The following is an 18,639-nucleotide window of genomic DNA, read 5'->3' on the forward strand; positions in this document are numbered from 1 at the left end:
TTGTTCTTGGGGCATTTTCCCTTCAGTTTTGTCTTCAGCAAGTGAAATGCATGCTCAATCGGATTCAGGTCATTTGATTGACTTGGCCATTGCATAACATTCCACTTCTTTCCCTTAAAAAACTCTTTGGTTGCTTTCACAGTATGCTTCAGGTCATTGTCCATCTGTACTGTGAAGCGCCGTCCAATGAGTTCTGAAGCATTTGGCTGAATATGAGCAGATAATATTGCCCGAAGCACTTCAGAATTCATCCTGCTGCTTTTGTCAGCAGTCACATCAACAATAAATACAAGAGTACCAGTTCCATTGGCAGCCATACATGCCCACGCCATGACACTACCACCACCATGCTTCACTGATGAGGTGGTATGCTTTGGGTCATGAGCAGTTCCTTTCCTTCTCCATACTCTTCTCTTCCCATCACTCTGGTACAAGTTGATCTTTGTCTCATCTGTCCATAGGATGTTGTTCCAGAACTGTGAAGGCTTTTTTAGATGTTGTTTGGCAAACTCTAATCTGGCCCTCCTGTTTTTGAGGCTCACCAATGGTTTACATCTTGTGGTGAACCCTCTGTATTCACTCTGGTGAAGTCTTCTCTTGATTGTTGACTTTGACACACATACACCTACCTTCTGGAGAGTGTTCTTGATCTGGCCAACTGTTGTGAAGGGTGTTTTCTTCACCAGGGAAAGAATTCTTCGGTCATCCACCACAGTTGTTTTCCGTGGTCTTCCGGGTCTTTTGGTGTTGCTGAGCTCACTGTTGCGTTCTTTCTTTTTAAGAATGTTGATTTGGCCACACCTAATGTTTTTGCTATCTCTCTGATGGGTTTGTTTTGATTTTTCAGCCTAATGATGGCTTGCTTCACTAATAGTGATAGCTCTTTGGATCTCATATTGAGAGTTAACAGCAACAGATTCCAAATGCAAATAGCACACATGAAATGAACTCTGGACCTTTAATCTGCTCCTTGTAAATGGGATAATGAGGGAATAACACACACCTGGCCATGGAACAGCTGAGCAGCCAATTGTCCCATTACTTTTGGTCCCTTAAAAAGTGGGAGGCACATATACAAACTGTTGTAATTCCTACACCGTTCACCTGATTTGGATGTAAATACCCTCAAATTAAAGCTGAAACTCTGCAGTTAAAGCACATCTTGTTCGTTTAATTTCAAATCCATTGTAGTGGTGTATAGAGCCAAAAAGATTAGAATTGTGTCGATGTCCCAATATTTATGGACCTGACAGTATATATATTTTTTTTTCACAAAACTTGTAGTTTTTTTTTTGGTTTAATGCTGTCTATAACATTATATATATATATATATATATATATATATATATATATATATATATATATATATATATATATATATATAAAGCTATAGACAGCATTTATATCATGATGTTGATTACCACATTACCATTACTTTTCATTAAGAAAAGACAAAAACAGAGGTTACAGTGAGGAACTTACAAATTTGGAAGTGAATGGGGCCAATCTTTGGGGGATTTAAAGGCTTAAAAGTAAAAATGTAAAAAATGTAACTTTTAAAAAAGTACTTGCATTAATTCTTCTGTTAAAACTTGCGCATGATTCGATTTGTAAAGTTTGGCAATGGCAATGAAGTTGTAAAATGTGCTATAACTTTACACAGATAAGGTAAGTACACTATTTCATCACACTAAAATCATGTTGTTTACTCACATATTGTTTATGTCTTGTGGCTGTACTTTTGAAACATTCAACATTTACTGATTTTCCACATTCACTTCCATTAAAAGTGCCTCACTGGAACCCAGATTTGTGCTTTTTTTTTTAAAGAAAAGGAGAGACAAGTAAAATACAGTTTTGTAGACATCGTTATTAAACCACAAATGTTGACGTTTGAGCTTACCCCAGAATATTCCTTCAGATATATGGGAATTACTGTCTATCCATTAGCACTGGTAAAATACCATCCATCAATGTTCTATGACATGTTACAGCCCAAATATTAAACTGTTTGACAGTGCGCTGTTGAATTTGATTATCTGAATCAACAGGTCTATAATTAATGTAGTAATATACACCATCATGTTTAGCACAGCACATTGCTGCTGATCCGATCAAAACATTTATTTGTGAGAAGCATACTTCTAAAGAACAACATGGCATGCTTACAATTAGTACTTTATTGTGAGGTACATATTTTCAGATGCATTTTTTTTTATACATATTTTCATGGTTGACGTTCTAAGTTGTGCAATTACTTTCCAGTTACTTTCCACACGGCTATGAAGTAGATCCAGGTCTTGACCGCATAACGGTTCCATAACACTTCTCCAAATTATTTAAGTTATTTCAAAGCCCTACAGGCTACCACAACAAAATAACCAATTAAAACAAAGACACTGGCTTAGTACAAGAACGATGAACAATATCAATGAAATCCTAATTTATTTCCATTTCTGTTGAAAAATGCCCTTGTGCTCCCTCTCTCTCTCTCTGACACACATACAGTACATACGCACACACACACACACACACACACACACACACACACACACACACACACACACACACACACACACACACACACACATCTAGTCGTGACCAGCAAACAGAGCCTTGATGTAAACACAGCCCCGCAACAAAAATACTTTTAATATCTGTGGAAAACACCCTCGTGCTCCCTCTTTATCGGCCTCTCTTTCGCTCTCACACACACTCTCGCACACAGACATACACACACAAATGAGCAACAAACAGAGCCTTCATGCCAGTGCACCCTTAAGACTCAGTAGGGATGTAAACAGTTGTTCAGCAATGGAAAACTATTGACCTGTTTCAGTGATGTCAGCGGGGGGAAACAATGGCGGTGAATGGAAAAACACCCGTAAAACTATAACAAGAAAAACATCCAGGTTTATACAGGTCTGAAGTCAGCACAAATTCTGCCTAATTTGACTTCTGCTGACATTTAAATATATTTTATCCATGATTCATCTCCATACGGCGATGAGTCTGATGTGTGACCGGCGAGTACAAGCCCAGCGGTTCATCACCATAAACATCTCTCATTCAGAAGATACAAATATTTTTGTGTTGTTTTCTGGTCTGATTTGTTCACAATTTTACAAAACGTCTGTGATGATCCCGTCTGTATGAATGTAAGAAGTGCTATTAACTCATGAAGGATACACAGAAAGCAACTGAGACATTTTAGTCTGTATGACGTAAATATGTATACGTAAATACTGTATGATGTTTACATTGTAGTCTGGTGGTTTGATTAAAGTCTGCTTCATAATCTTTTTATGTGTTGTTATTGACTAACAGTATATACACATAAAATATATGCTATATATTAATATTATATTGCTTTTTAGTTATTACAATGCGTTAAAGTTATGATGTCCCTATATACAGTCTGAGTGTTATGAATTTAACATTGTCCAACATTATGTGCAATTCCACTTTAACTGTATCCGACTCGTTTCTGTTATAAATATAATTGACACGTATACAGATAACTGATGTCTGAACAAATGAGCAAAAACCAACAAGTGTTTTAATTACTGTTCTCCCCCTTCAACGGTGCTTGAATTTGGCAAAATTAATCCATGTCACTCGAAAGACAAAACTTTGTTGAAAGAAAAATTACATTTTGGCAGGTAAATAAACAGCAGTATCACTTTTTCAAGACTTATAAACAGAAATAACATTTTGTCTGGATTTTGTTGCAACCCACATTGCAGCAGACTGAAGGTATATGGAATTTTGGTCACAAACATGGCAGCGGGGTCATAAATCACATGAAACAGGTCAATACACAAGAATGGCGACACTCGCTGCTGATGAGAAGTATACTTAAATTTACATCTTGGCAATTTGAAGCGATGTTAATGCTGACGAGCACTGCAGCAAACAGAGGTAATCTCTCTCAGTTTCTCTATTGCTCTCTCTCTCTCTCTCACACACACACACACACACTTGACTGACCGTTGAATTATTGAACACTAATGCACACCATGCTTTTTCTTACTCAAGGTGGCACTGATGATTCAGTGATTGACTTAAATTACATTTGACATTGATATTTGGAGATGAATCAACGTGAAATTAAACTATAGCAAGCAACACATTAACATAATTATCTGATTATTGTAATTTGAGTGCACAGCTGAAATTATGTAATTTGTGCATCTATTTAGATGCAAATAGTGCCTGAGAAAATACAAATATGTAACTGATGTGTAGCTCAATGTGTGTTTGACAGCCAGTAGTGTCTCATTATATTTCATCGTGGAAGTAATGACTCCCATTTTATCTTTGATACAAGAAAAATTAAACACCAAAATAGTTGATATACATGCTGAGGTATGTTCTGTAATAATGTAATAATAAAACAGCAGTGATGATGATTTGAGGTATTATGAGAGTACCTGACTCTGTGAATTGGAAATCTAGTTTAATTGTCTCAAGGAGGTGTTCTAGAATCTTCTCTGGAGTTCCTGACATCACTGTGTACCTTGAGAACAGATGAGACCAAACGATCAGATTATATTATACTTTGATTATATCAGCGATGAATAGTTTGGATGCTTCATGTTTCAGGGTGTTGATATACAGTGGTCCCAAATGGTATTTGGATACTTAAGTAACACTAAAAAGTGTATGAATGACACTGATGTATAGTTTATTGTTAATACTTAGTAGATGTTAAATTGAGAGAAGAAGAAAGATGTACTTCAGAGGAGATGAACTGGAGCTCCTAGTGTTACTTCTCTGCAAAACTAAGACATCCTCCTCATGCTCCTTCAGACGCACTGTGTTTGCCTCCACATCCTGAACACGCATGCACGCACACACACACACACACACACACACAAAACATACAGTTAGTTGTATTCATACAGTATATAATCATAAAATATTGCTGTGTAGTCTATTAATGTCTAAAGAGACTGAATCAAGTAGACACACAGGAAACAAATCCTCACACAGGGAAACTGTGTACTTAGCATGCTGGATTAGTGCTGTTGAGATCAGCAGTTTAGCAGCAGTATGCACTAACCTCATTTTAAACACCACTTAAGAGTGTGATCAGAGCAGAACAAATCTTAAATCATCATTTCAAATATGTTGAATTAAACAGCTACAAAGGATGGTGTTGTCTAACTTTTTTCTGCAATGAAACTACTAGATATTATTGTTGTAATTCAACATCTTCACCAGTAGAGGGAGATTTCTACCTATTTGTATGAGGTAGTGCAGAGGTTCCCAACCTGTCTTTGTCAGCTGAACTCCTCTGATCTCAACAAATATCTAGAAGTACCCCCTGATATTTTAATTAATGTCCCAGCCTTACCATAAACATAACAAATACCGGTAATACACTTGGTCACTTGTTTTGTATAGAACATCAGGGTCAAGTGCAATATTTTGATTTGCCTTAAAGATAAAAATAGTACACGCAAAAATGTAAATTCTCTTTTCATTTACTCACCCACATGCTGCACCAGATATGCAGATAAGACTTTCTGTCTTCTGCAGCACACAAATGCAAATTTTTATAAGAATTTCTCATCTCTGTAGGTCCTCACAATGCAAGTCAACACAGTCCAAAACTTTGAAGATCCAAAAAGCACAAAAAATGCAGGATAAAGGACTCCAGTGTTTAAATCCATGTGATTTTATATGTGTGGGTGAGAAACAGATACATTTTTAAGTCCTTTTTTACTATAAATCTCCACTTTTTACCAGCCCTGACTAGTAGGTGGCGATATGCATAAAGAATGTGAAAGTGAAAGTGAAGATTTATAGTAGGAAAATTATTAAATATTGATCTGTTTCTCACCCACACCTATTATATCACTTCTGAAAATGTGATTTAAACACTGGAGTCATATAGATTACTTTTATGTTGCCTTTATCTGCTTTTTGGTGTTTCAAAATTTTGGTACCCATTGTCTTGCATTGTATGGCCCAATAGGGCTGAGATATTTGTATTTTTGGGTGAATTATCCCTTTAAAAATAAGCAGTGGCAGTATAATGGTTCAGTGATGTATCAGTTGGTCAGTGGCAGATCTTGGCAGAGGTATTAAATGCAGTAGCAGAGGGCAGCAGCTGTAGCATCCGACGAGCCGAGCTGTGGCCCCATATAAATGTTGGGAAGATTGTGAAGGTTGGGAAGTGTTGGATTTCTCCATCTGCTCCATTGCTGCATTTGCAATACAATGTAACAAATGTAGTGTTTTGTGACGCTTCAGTGCTACTCGCTGGAAAATGTACTGTAGCTTGTTACTGGAAAAGCTACACTATTGTGAAAATAGCGGTGCTGCTGTCACACTACTGAAACAAAGTAGTTCAGTTACCAGCATCCCTACTTTTATCTCCAACACCGCTGACCACTTCAACTCATCCACTTAAAAAAAATATAATTGAAGTTTTTCTAAAGGCATTTATGTTAAAACATTTATATTTGTCTACAAAACTCATTTCAAGCATGTAGCATAAGCCTATAATTCAGAAGTTTTTAAGATCATGAGCAGCAAATGTAATCAAAAAATTTTTCCAAACCTTTGACTGGTGGATATGACTGGTAAGTATTATGATATTATCAATCAAGTTGATTCAGTCATATTACAGCAAAAAAAAATTTTTTTTTTTTGAAAACACTTATAAACGCTTTATTTCAAGATATTTCAGAGTTGTTGGGGTTTGTTTCTATCGCAGCCTGCAACTGAATTGCACTACAGTAGTGGGGTTTCCCTCTTACGTCAAACTCCAGGATTACCACATTGTACAAGTGCTTTTTACACAAATGTGAGGGACAGTCAATATTTTCATTGCTGTGTATAAATGGGTATAGTTTATAGTGTTTGTGCTTTTCCCACTGTGCTCCAAAAATGTTGAATTATTTCCACTGTGTTAACTTGTTGGGCTCAATCCTACGATGTTTGTTTTGATATGCAGTCTGTTCACTCACATATGCACTCCTCAAAAACCTGTAATAAAATGTTAATGCATCATGCTTCATTGTGAACATTGACCCCTGACCCTGAGGATTCTGTTGAAGTCTTCTTTATCCACTCTCAGGAAGTGACAGTTATCCTCTCTCAGTACAATGGATGCCGCCCGTGGTGCGTCATTCACCAGAGCCAGCTTTCCAAAGTCATCACCCTCATGAAGTGTGCATACTACACCCTGCAAAGAGACACCAACAGCAAAGGCAATTAGGCTAACTTACTCCAGCTCTACATGGTTAAATATTACCAGAATGTTACAAGATTTAACAGTAATTTGTGGGATGTTAAGTAAGGGTTAATGTACAGTTAGGCAGTTGTTATCGCAAAAAAGACCCCAACAGGTTGATCAGGACCCTGACACGAAGCGGACGAATCTTGTATCACCCTGAATGGGTTTGTTTTGCTACACAATCGTCTAACTGTACATTATCTCACTTATTACATGGTTACTAACCAAATAAATAAATAAATCCTTGGGCATAAAATATGATTTGCATTGAAATTATGTAACTCTGTGACAAGAAATAAATAGCTGAACAGCTGAAATACATCTTCGGTTTGCGTTCTGTTGGTGTTTATTTTGTAATTATCCATCTTATTACAAGACTTCTTGCCAGATAGATAAATAAATGTGCATGAAACATTGATTTGAGTTGAAATTATTTTATTAGCTTACTTGTAGAGCTCACACAGTGATCCGAGAAGCAGGAAAGATTACTTAGATACCCGGGTGAGCTGTCTGATACATGGAGGTGCGGCTGTTACTGAGAAATTTTAGACCACTAGATGGCGACATTGACTAATCAGAATTGAGTATTCCAGAGACCCATGTAATAAATATTCATAAGGCTGAGCATTAATCAGGGGTATTAATTTGGCATGCTAGGGGCCTTATATGTACAAAATACATGTACAAATATTTGTAATTAAGAATTAATAGGGCTTTAAGATTTACTTTTAAGTTTACTTAGTATTACAGGAATTTAATGTAGATTAATATTTTTACAGTGTTTTACAGTATAATTGAATTTACACACAAACTTTCCTGGAGTTTCTGCATGTACAGTAATTGTCTTAAGCGATGGCTTGTATTCCCACCCATGAAAAGTTTAATTTGTCTCTCCAATGTGAAAGTGTAAGTGAAGAATGACTACTCTGACCTTCCCATAGATCACGACATTAACAGAGCCCTTCAGGATGATGTACCACGATGTCCCCTCCTCTCCTTGATTAAACACTAGAGACACAAGAAATCAATATTTAACACAAAAATAATCTGATTATAATCCCACAGACACACAGAATGCAGATTAGTCAACAGCAGACAGATAATCTGGGATTGTCACACTGAAATTCAGTAATCGTTTAAATCAATGATCATGTTCTGTAGGGTTTGATTTGATGAATGTGCAGTAGCTTCTGTGACACTTACACACTGTGCCTGCTTTTGCATGAGACTCAAATATAAGAACGCCAGCTAATTCCCTCTTCACCTGAGGAGAAAGACAATAGAATAATCTATTAGTAATGAAACCAATGTCACCATGTAAATATGAGAAAGAAAAATCACCTTTATCTGAAAGCAATTGATATTTGAAACAAAACAAACACGTAGAAAAACTCTGCATTAAATTAATAATGCCAGTCATTCCAAAACCATATGATTTACATTCTTCTATGGAACAAAAAAGTAGAAGTTTTTGCAGAATGTTTGGAGAGCTCTTTTCCAATGAAAGTAAATGAGGACTGGGGCTGTCACAATCCAAAAACAAAAGTAAGTAAGTAAGGGATAATGTACTGTCAGACAGTTTTTATCGCAAAGTTAACCCCCACAGGGTGATTATTAGCACCCCGATGCGAAGCAGAGTTACAAGGCTATGGCCTACTTAAGAAATAAATGGACATGAAATATTGATTTGCATTGAAATTATGTAATTATGTGAGAAGAATATCAGAAATCAACCTCCAGTTTGCATCAGAGTTCTGTTGTTTTTATTTTGTGAAAATGACCATCTGAATGGTCATCATCCAGCTTATTACAAGACTACTTGCCAAATAAACAAATAACTAGACATGAAGCATTGATTTAAATTGAAATTATTTTATTAGCTTGTACAGATTGCACAGTGATCGCAATACCCGGATGAGCAGTCTGATACACGGATGTGCAGTTGTTACTCAGAGAAATCAGACAGCTAGATGGCGCCATTGAGTAATCAGAATCAAGTATTCCAGAGTGCTGTGTAATAAGACTCTTAAGCTATAAAATATATCATGTCGTCTGAAGCTATACGATAAAGTACTATGATGCAAGATTGAAATTTAAGTCATATTTCACTGATAATATGAATATTCACTTAAACGGTAACCCCTCAGCCATGGCTCTCAACTCTTATTTGTGCTTGTGTATATGCAAATATGGCATGTCACGAAGTGTCAAACCAGGTTTGATGTCAATAATTATGTTTGCATTTAAATTACGGATTTAATTTATGCACAAAATAAGATTATCGCTAAAATAATAAGTTGAAGCCACTGTGGTGCTTTTAATACAGGTAATGAATTACTTGTGGTTTAGAGCTCAGATAAAATGCTCTGACAAACTTCATTTTTGCTAGTGGTCAGCGGCAGATGCCATACAGTATGTCTGGAAGTGAAAGCATGTCACACAGTTCTGGGAGGTAATTGTAGCCAATCATTTTGATGACAGGCTTTGGCATTTCACATCTACATTCCTATGAAGATTATATAGGAATATATTAATTAAATGTGTTTGCATTTGTTACTGAATAACAAATGTATCCACCTAAAGTGAGCATGTATGTTTTTAATGAGCATTATCGTATCTTGTATGTTTCCATCCAGCATTTTTATGCAATATCCCAAAATTCACATAAAAATATGTGGATGAAATCCATCTAGTGAAATCAAACATCATTGGTTCTTTTTTAAAACGTCTTCCGTCATGCTTCACAAAAGAATACAAAATATTTTACAGGTTAGAAATGTGGATAAGAAAATAATGTCAGAACTATGAAATGTGGTTTATTCAAAATTGTAAGCTCATTTTGAGAGGACTTACAGTGGTGGAGAGATAAGATAAGGCTTTAATATGCAGCAGCTCCTCATAAATGATCTCCAGGTCATCTAATGTTCTCTGTCCAGGCCTGCAGACAAAACAGTTATGTCATCCAATATAGATGACTTTTACATTTATTCTGACATTTTAAATAAAATGTAATAAAAAGTTTAGATTCGGTGCAAATATTAAGCACTGTTAAGGTGTATGTTATAGTCTAATCTCTCTTTGGAGAGTTTCTGGCTCTCATTGAAGTGGGAAAGCAGACAAATGGAGGTAAATACGCATTCCATCTCTGAGAGGATTCTCAGATGAGACAGAGATTCAACTGGGTGTGCCAGAAGTTCCATACTGTTTCCGCAGGATCATTCGCAGATGGGCATCAGGTCCGATTTGAGAGAGGAGGAGAAGGGTGTCCTGCAGCTCTTCATCATTCTCTTTCTTCTCATCCTCACTGGGGAGGGAAGCATCCTCCATCTCGTCCTCCAGGAAGCGATAGAAGAGATACTTATCTTGGAAACTCAGCTCCTGGTCAACTACAGAACATCATCAGCTTGTTTAGAGAGCACATGCAGGTAAGTTTTATTAGTTAATAAAGATACATTACAAAACAGTGGGGCGGTGGAGTGGTCGGAAAACCAGTTTGAAGAAAAAAAATGTTTTGCAGTAACATTTGGTGACACTAGTAACCATAATTTAGTTTGTTAATGAAATGCTCACCGTGGTTTAACACTCCGTCCTCCAGCAGCACCTGCCACATGCCCACTGCCTGAACACGAGAGTGAACACAGGACGTGTGCTGCAACAGCCAATCAACAAGCTCTGTGCCTATACAGCACTGCCTACAACACACAGAGACAGATATACAGAATACTCAACAGAAGTTACACATTACATGCAATGCTGGGTGTAATTTGATTACAGAGTCAAAAGAAAAATTATTCTAATTACTTTGTTAATCAAAAGAAGTCATTTTCAATCATTGTAATCAGATTACAGTTATTGACTTTTACTTAAGTTAATAACTATGAAGAACATTACTTGGGTTACACATAGTTCTAAAACAATATAATTTATGTTTAAAAAATGTAAAGGAATATTCCAGGTTCAATCCAATTTAAGCTGAATCGACAGCACTTGTGGCATAATATTGATTACCACAAAAAAATTATTTTGACTCGTCCCTCCTTTTCTTTAAAAAAGCACAAATCTGGTAAAGTAAATGGGGCCAATCTGTAAACATTAAAATACTCACTGTTTCAAAAGTATAGTCACAAGACATAAACAATATGTGTGAAAGCATGATTTTAGTGTGATAAAATCACTTATTAACCCTTTCTGTGTAAAGACATCGTTACCATAACGATGTCAACAAATCTTTGTAAAAATAAATTTTTGTGGTAATCTACATTATGCCACAAATGCTGTCAATTGAGCTTAACTTGTATTGAACGCGGAATATTCCTTTAAACATTAAATATATTCATACTGTATGTCCACGTGGAGAGCAGAAAAAAAAACTTTCCTGAGAAAAGTAATTAGTAATGTGATTACTTTTGATGATGTAATCAGTAAAGTAATCTTTATTACAATTTTAAGGTATAAAATAACAAAGTATAGTATATTATTGTTATTTGTAGTGGATTACTTTCTTTGAGTATCTTACTCAATGAATGAACCAGTATATAATCAGTATTAATTAGTCAATGTCAACAACATTTTTTAGAATAAACAAAAAGTAATAAGTAAAATGTATTTAATAAATTCTAGAAAATAATAAAAACAATAGATGAATTAATATATTATTTTTGAGATGATGAATAAATTATACATAATACTACTAATAATAGTTATTATAATTATTACTATTATTATAATAATCTTTAATGCTTTTTAATAACATTTTTTATAAACCTTTGAGATAAACAGTTCACTGTACTTCAAAAACGTGTAACTTTCTGTAACTTTTAGATTATTAAACTTCCTCAGTGCAAAAAGAGCACTCTGAAATTAAGTGAGAAAAAAAAACTCCTGAACTTCCGCAACTTTGTTGGGTGAAGCCTGTTGGGTGATAAGAAACTTGGCTTGTCCAGTCATGGCAAATTAATAAGCAGAAAGCACAATATACACAATACTATTCCTAAACACCAGAAGAACTCACTGTATCAGGGTAAAATGAGAAAAAGTCAGTCAAAGTTTGTGCTGTTCCTGGTTGTATGGAGCACCTGCTGCTCTGCAGTTCCTTCTGAAGAATACCAGCGGTTGAAGTTTATTTTTTGACAAGATCGCTGATCATTCCAGTATGATCTTAAAACAGACTGATCTTAAAACAGTCTGATCTTAAAACAGTCTGATCTTAAAACAGACTGATCTTAAAACAGACTGATCTGTAAACAGTCTGATCTTAAAACAGACTGATCTTAAAACAGACTGATCTTTAAACAGTCTGATCTTAAAACAGTCTGATCTTTAAACAGTCTGATCTTAAAACAGACTGATCTTTAAACAGTCTGATCTTAAAACAGTCTGATCTTTAAACAGTCTGATCTTAAAACAGTCTGATCTTTAAACAGTCTGATCTTAAAACAGACTGATCTTTAAACAGTCTGATCTTTAAACAGTCTGATCTTAAAACAGACTGATCTTTAAACAGTCTGATCTTAAAACAGTCTGATCTTTAAACAGTCTGATCTTAAAACAGACTGATCTTTAAACAGTCTGATCTTAAAACAGTCTGATCTTTAAACAGTATGATCTTAAAACAGACTGATCTTAAAACAGACTGATCTTTAAACAGTCTGATCTTAAAACAGACTGATCTTTAAACAGTCTGATCTTAAAGCAGTCTGATCTTTAAACAGTCTGATCTTAAAACAGACTGATCTTAAAACAGTCTGATCTTAAAACAGACTGATCTTTAAACAGTCTGATCTTAAAACAGTCTGATCTTTAAACAGTCTGATCTTAAAACAGTCTGATCTTAAAACAGACTGATCTTTAAACAGTCTGATCTTAAAACAGTCTGATCTTTAAACAGTCTGATCTTAAAACAGACTGATCTTTAAACAGTCTGATCTTTAAACAGTCTGATCTTAAAACAGTCTGATCTCTAAAAAGTATGATCTTAGTCTGATCTAGGGGGAGACCCCTTCTGTTCCCCGAGAACGCGGCGGGGCATTCCGTCTGCCAGGGGCTGGAGGACTGCCTCCGATCCGCCCGGAGAGGCGCGGCTGTCGTCCGTTAGAGGGTGGAGGAGTGGCCAAGGAACAAGCTACGGCATATCAGAGAACTGGCGAGTAAGTGTTTTTTTTCATCTCTCTCTCTCTCTCTCTCTCTCTCACTGCCGCTCCGCGTTGGCCTTTTCCCTCTCGTTTAAATTTTACAGTGATTTTTTTGGGGGGTACTACACTGTTACAGGAAGTAGCCCCCATTTTTATTATTCCCTCCACTTGTCCCCTCCCTCATCCAGGTAGACGGGGATGACCTGCCGGCAGACAGGGCGAAAGGCACGGCCCTCCCCAGGGAAAGGGGGGTGTACATCATGCTGGGGGCTTCCTCAGCCTGAGAGATAGAGGGAGGAATGTGGCAGGGCGGAGGGCAGGGCCGGTTCATTTTGTTTAAGTTAATCAATAAATATTATTTATATTGCCAAGCCGGTTCTCGCCTCCTCCTCCTCCGTTACAGAATAATATAATGTAATATAATGCAGATTTTGCAAAGGGACTGTTATTAAAAGATGGTGTAGTTAAACAAAATACTATATTGGACTATATCGGAAAACTGACAGCTAACCCACAGCTGTCAGGTCAGAATGGGGCAAAGTGCTGTTGCTTATCTCACATGCAAAAGGGTGTTTTTTAAAGGCACAGTACTGTTTAATTGGGTCAGAGAAAGGGTGGAAAATAATATATACTATATATTTTTCATTTAAATAATAGAAATATATAGAATGGACCATTTATATCTGTTGTATTTAAATATTGAAGACATTCAAATACATTTTAAGAGTTCTGCGCCTCCCTGACCTACTCACCTGTATGTTTTCAGGTGGTACTTCCTGTCTCTGATCATGTGAGGTGCACGGGACAGGATGGTGTTTCGTAACACTTTACCTGCCTGTAAGATCTTCTCTGATGCCACCTGAGACAGGGACAGAGATAAGACATACTATCACACTGTTCACCGCTTTGACTGACACCTCTCAGTCTAAAAACTGGGTGCCTGTAATACCTGTGTAAAAGATTTGTGATGAAGTTTGATGGGACTTTGCGTGAATGATTTCTGGAAAACAAAACACAAACACATTCAACATGGAAATGCCAGACAAGAAGGAAAATGAATGGATGGGTCTTTTTGCTTTAGCAATATATATTCACAGATTCCCAGACAGTGTTGTTGTATGTGTTTTTGGCTGACAGTGTATCATTACATTTTCCCACAAGAGCTTACAAATCATCCATAACATCTTGACTCTCTCACATAACTACTTTCACTGTTTATGTCTGATTCAAATTAAATGTGTTGGAACTGTTCTGATCTTATCATAATAGTACATTAATAGTAACACTTTACATTAATGTTCTCTTTATTAAGGTTTTATAAAGTGGTTCATTAATGATTAATATGTCAGTTACAAATGCATTATAAACCACCCACATGCTGTTGTAGCAACATGCATAAAAATGGTGACTTTCAACCAATACTTACCAAATTGTGAGCATTTTAACTTACTAAAAACTATGTTGTAACATGTTTATTAATACACTTTAAACATCTATATAAGCATAAAATGCACTAATTCATGATTTATATTACAATGCAGCAAAAAAATAGACTATTATAGAGATATTATAAAGGGGATTATGTCATTCTGTATTTATATTAATGACTGTAATGTCTTGTCTCACTTGTGATTTAACTTTTCTTGTCACATTTATGTCAAAATAATGATAATAACTAGTCCTAATGACCTAAAGTCCTCAGCAAAAACACTTTCCAGCTCATCATGCTTATTCACGGCATACATCATATAATAAAGCCTGATGACCATTAAATCATACTGAACTTATGTACAACAGTTACTAAAGTTTGCAACTCTTAGTAAATGCTTCATATGTGTACACGTTACATTAATATACAATTTCATAGGTTACTCCTGTTGAATAAGTGTTATTAAGCATTTATAACATGTGAGGTAATATGGCTCAATCTTTGGCAAGTATTGCATGAAAGTAACCCTTTTAACGCATTGTGTTATAACCACATAATTTCAATGATTAATAATGCATTTGTAAATGAATTATTATTCATTAATGAATCCCTTTATAATCCCTTACAAAATGAGAATTAATGTAAAGTGTTTCCATTATAATATTCATGAGCTCTGTTTTACAATGAGCATGCATGATCACGTTGCAACAAAAACACATTGCAGAATTTCAATGTCCAGCTATTCATTTCTGCCCTAAAAACATAATAAAGTAGGACTCATGTCATACTGCAATCTTTATGAACGAGTAATATACAACCCAAGAATCACGCTTTGTGCATCAGGCCTCCTGTCACCCTGGAGGAATAGCTCTGGGCTCAGTCCAGTGTGCTGAATTTTAAACCAAACCTTTTTAATTATTCATAAGCATCCTCACACAGGCTGTACATCTACAACAGCACATGACCCCCAATCAAAGAGCCTCTGGATTTAATGGATGGGACATAGTGCCAAATATATTAGACATGACAGAAAACCTGCAGCTTGTAAATAAACGTTGCTACTCATTTCACAAGTCAAGAGGTTAATCAATCATAACAAAGGGTATTTACATACAAGTCTTTTCATAGTACTGCAGCAAAAAGACCATTCCATTCTACTGAGAGTCAGGGTTGAAAATATCATGGAAAACTAAATTGACACAAAAAAACCCTCAACTAACATTTTAAGAGGACAGCAGGGGAAATGCAGGCAAACGCTAACATTCATGAGATGTCCTTAATTCTGCATTCCAGCCATGCTACACTAGTCTGGAACACGGTACATGACCAACGGTCAAAGGTCTGGACCACATTACAGCATATTCTGGCCAAGAGCCGCCCACTTAGACAGGAAGAAATTTTGTGGATATCTAGTTTATGCTTGGGAATATCTAGTTTACGTCCTACAAGGTATCCAACGAATCTCTGATTTAATGCTATTAAAATGGCAAATCCAGTGATTATTTCAATCTTGTAAACATGACAACCTAAAACAGAAAAAGAAAAACCTGTGTGTCCTTACTTATCAGATTAAAGAAATAAATGGCAGATAGAAAAAGTGAATGGACTGTGAATGGTTCTTAAATGTATCATCTGAAGCTAAGATTAATGCCATACTAGCATTAACATCTATAACAACAGATTCTCTGGAGCAGTCTATACTGTATATATGAAGTATGTCTTGAAGGAACTGTGTTCTTGCATTACATAACAATGGAACATTCTGCAAGACTGGTTCTGCCTTGTGTTATCTAAAGCCACAAATGCACTGTAAACAAAAATAATGAAAATACAACAACATCTTGCAAAGCACACAAACTCTATTGTATCTAATACTGCATGTACATTTGGATGAATTCTGACAAAGCACAACAAGAATAAGAAAAAACAAACAAAGGACTTGAGACCGTAAACGCACAGTGGAGGTGTGATAGACTGTTGACCACTGGACAGGAAATGACCTGAGAGGTCAAAAGGAACAGGACTCAGGAGCTACACACACACACACCAAAATTGAAAAGAGAGGATGCCTGACCTCCCTAGTTTATATTAACATTTTAAAAATATGTTGTGTTCTTGTGTTCTGTTGAGAAGACATTTGGAAGGAAGGATGACGTTTCATCAGACATGACGCAAACAGAAGGAAAGAAAAGAATCAATCTCTCTCTCTCTCTTCATCAAGTAAGCTAAGTTCATCTGACACAACAGACAATAAACTTTTTAGGAGGAAAAATTATTTCTTTTCAGAACACAGTTTCAGACATTTTTCATGTGTCCGCATTATAATGTTGTCAAAAGAATATGCACAGACATATACAGAGGTAGATGTATCCCGTTAACACTTTAAAATAAGGTTCCATTCTTAACATGAACAAACAACGAACAACATTTTTCTAACAGCATTTATTAATCTTTGTTCTTTTTAGTTAATAAAATTGCAATTGTTCAGTGTTAGTTCATGTTAGTTCATAGTGCATTAACTAATGTTAAAATATACAACTTTTGATTAAAAAATGAATTAGTATACGTTGAAATGAACATGAACACAGATTAACAAGTAAGGGATAATCTCAGTAAGGGATAGTCTCAGACCCCACTGCGTTTCAGCGGCTGGTAGGGGACTCCTCCGTCCCTGGCAGCTAACAGTCCACTGCTGGGTGAGCATTAAACCATTTTAATGCACAATGGAGGGGAAGAACCACAGTCATGAAGTGCATTCTAATTGTTTAACCCTCACCTAGCCATAGATTATCCAGCTTATACCATGGTCACTTGACAGCATTGATTAGTTACAGCTGTTATTGATTTTTACAGCAAATTTTGGAAGAATACCAATAATGGTTACCTTTATCTACGGGTTGATTGATCTAGAGTTCTGCCCTTTCTAAATCAGTCACATAGATAAAGTAGTGCGATAATATCACAGTTTGTTGGAGACCAAACACCCTTTAAAAACTGTGAATCGAAATAGTCATTTCTGAAATAATATTTACTACATAATGTCGAAGGTTTGTCACTCCTCAGAATACATTACATCTAAATCCTCTTCTTTGTCATTTTCACATTAATGAAACCATGAACCGGCATTGCTGAGAGGACAGTTGTAAAAGTTGCACGTACTGTAAATGATGAGAAGAAAATCATCCAAAACGCTCCAAACCTGTATAGTTTGACCACTTTGACATTCATAAAATTCATATGGTATACATTAAGGCTGCACAATTGATTGAATTAAGACTTCAATTGTGATGTGGCCTTAGATTATTACAAAACAGCAAAAGGCTGCATTGAAACTGCATTGTTAGAGCTTCAGTATGCAATGTGTGATTGCGGGGCACCCTGTAGCTGTTAGCTCTAGAGGCACATGTTGAGCAGGTCAGCAATTTTAGATTAATTTTTCATATTAAAATATAAATCATCTTGCAGCACAGCGAAACAAACATTTCAAGAGTCTCTGTTACCTTCTCTGCTCCACTGTGCACAACAGCTGAATATCAAATCATACTTTTTTCACAAGCACTTTGGGTGAGTAAAAACTCTTGATTAATATAGAACAGTGAAACTGACCGGATCTACCTGTGCATGAAACGTTTTAACGCATGCATTCCAACCAATCAGAATCGAGTATTCGAACAGACCATGATATAAATGCTGTCAAAGCATAGTGTTCAACACCAACTGCGACAACTCTGTGACAGAAAAGGCCCGTTCATAGGCCAGACATGCAGTCTCCACAGCTCTGACAGAGGATACCAGATCAAGGAACAGATAATACCTTAAAGGAATTTGCC

At 36.1% G+C, this 18,639-nt stretch overlaps 1 protein-coding gene across 1 annotated transcript in view; it reads right to left on the reverse strand.

Annotated features, from left to right (window-relative positions):
* The window catches only part of LOC127658882 (rap guanine nucleotide exchange factor 4-like), a 79,261-nt gene that overhangs the window by 27,608 nt on the left and 33,014 nt on the right, over nucleotides 1-18,639 (reverse strand). The window contains exons 4-12 of the mRNA XM_052148422.1: nucleotides 14,133-14,239; nucleotides 10,820-10,941; nucleotides 10,452-10,635; nucleotides 10,103-10,187; nucleotides 8,453-8,513; nucleotides 8,181-8,257; nucleotides 7,052-7,198; nucleotides 4,739-4,836; nucleotides 4,434-4,519 (exon numbers count right to left, since the gene is read on the reverse strand). Coding sequence (XP_052004382.1) covers nucleotides 4,434-4,519; nucleotides 4,739-4,836; nucleotides 7,052-7,198; nucleotides 8,181-8,257; nucleotides 8,453-8,513; nucleotides 10,103-10,187; nucleotides 10,452-10,635; nucleotides 10,820-10,941; nucleotides 14,133-14,239 — 967 coding nt within the window. The remainder of the gene's footprint in view (nucleotides 1-4,433; nucleotides 4,520-4,738; nucleotides 4,837-7,051; nucleotides 7,199-8,180; nucleotides 8,258-8,452; nucleotides 8,514-10,102; nucleotides 10,188-10,451; nucleotides 10,636-10,819; nucleotides 10,942-14,132; nucleotides 14,240-18,639) is intronic.

Source organism: Xyrauchen texanus, chromosome 18, assembly GCF_025860055.1.
Source record: "Xyrauchen texanus isolate HMW12.3.18 chromosome 18, RBS_HiC_50CHRs, whole genome shotgun sequence".
In the NCBI taxonomy this organism is placed as follows: Eukaryota; Metazoa; Chordata; class Actinopteri; order Cypriniformes; family Catostomidae; genus Xyrauchen; species Xyrauchen texanus.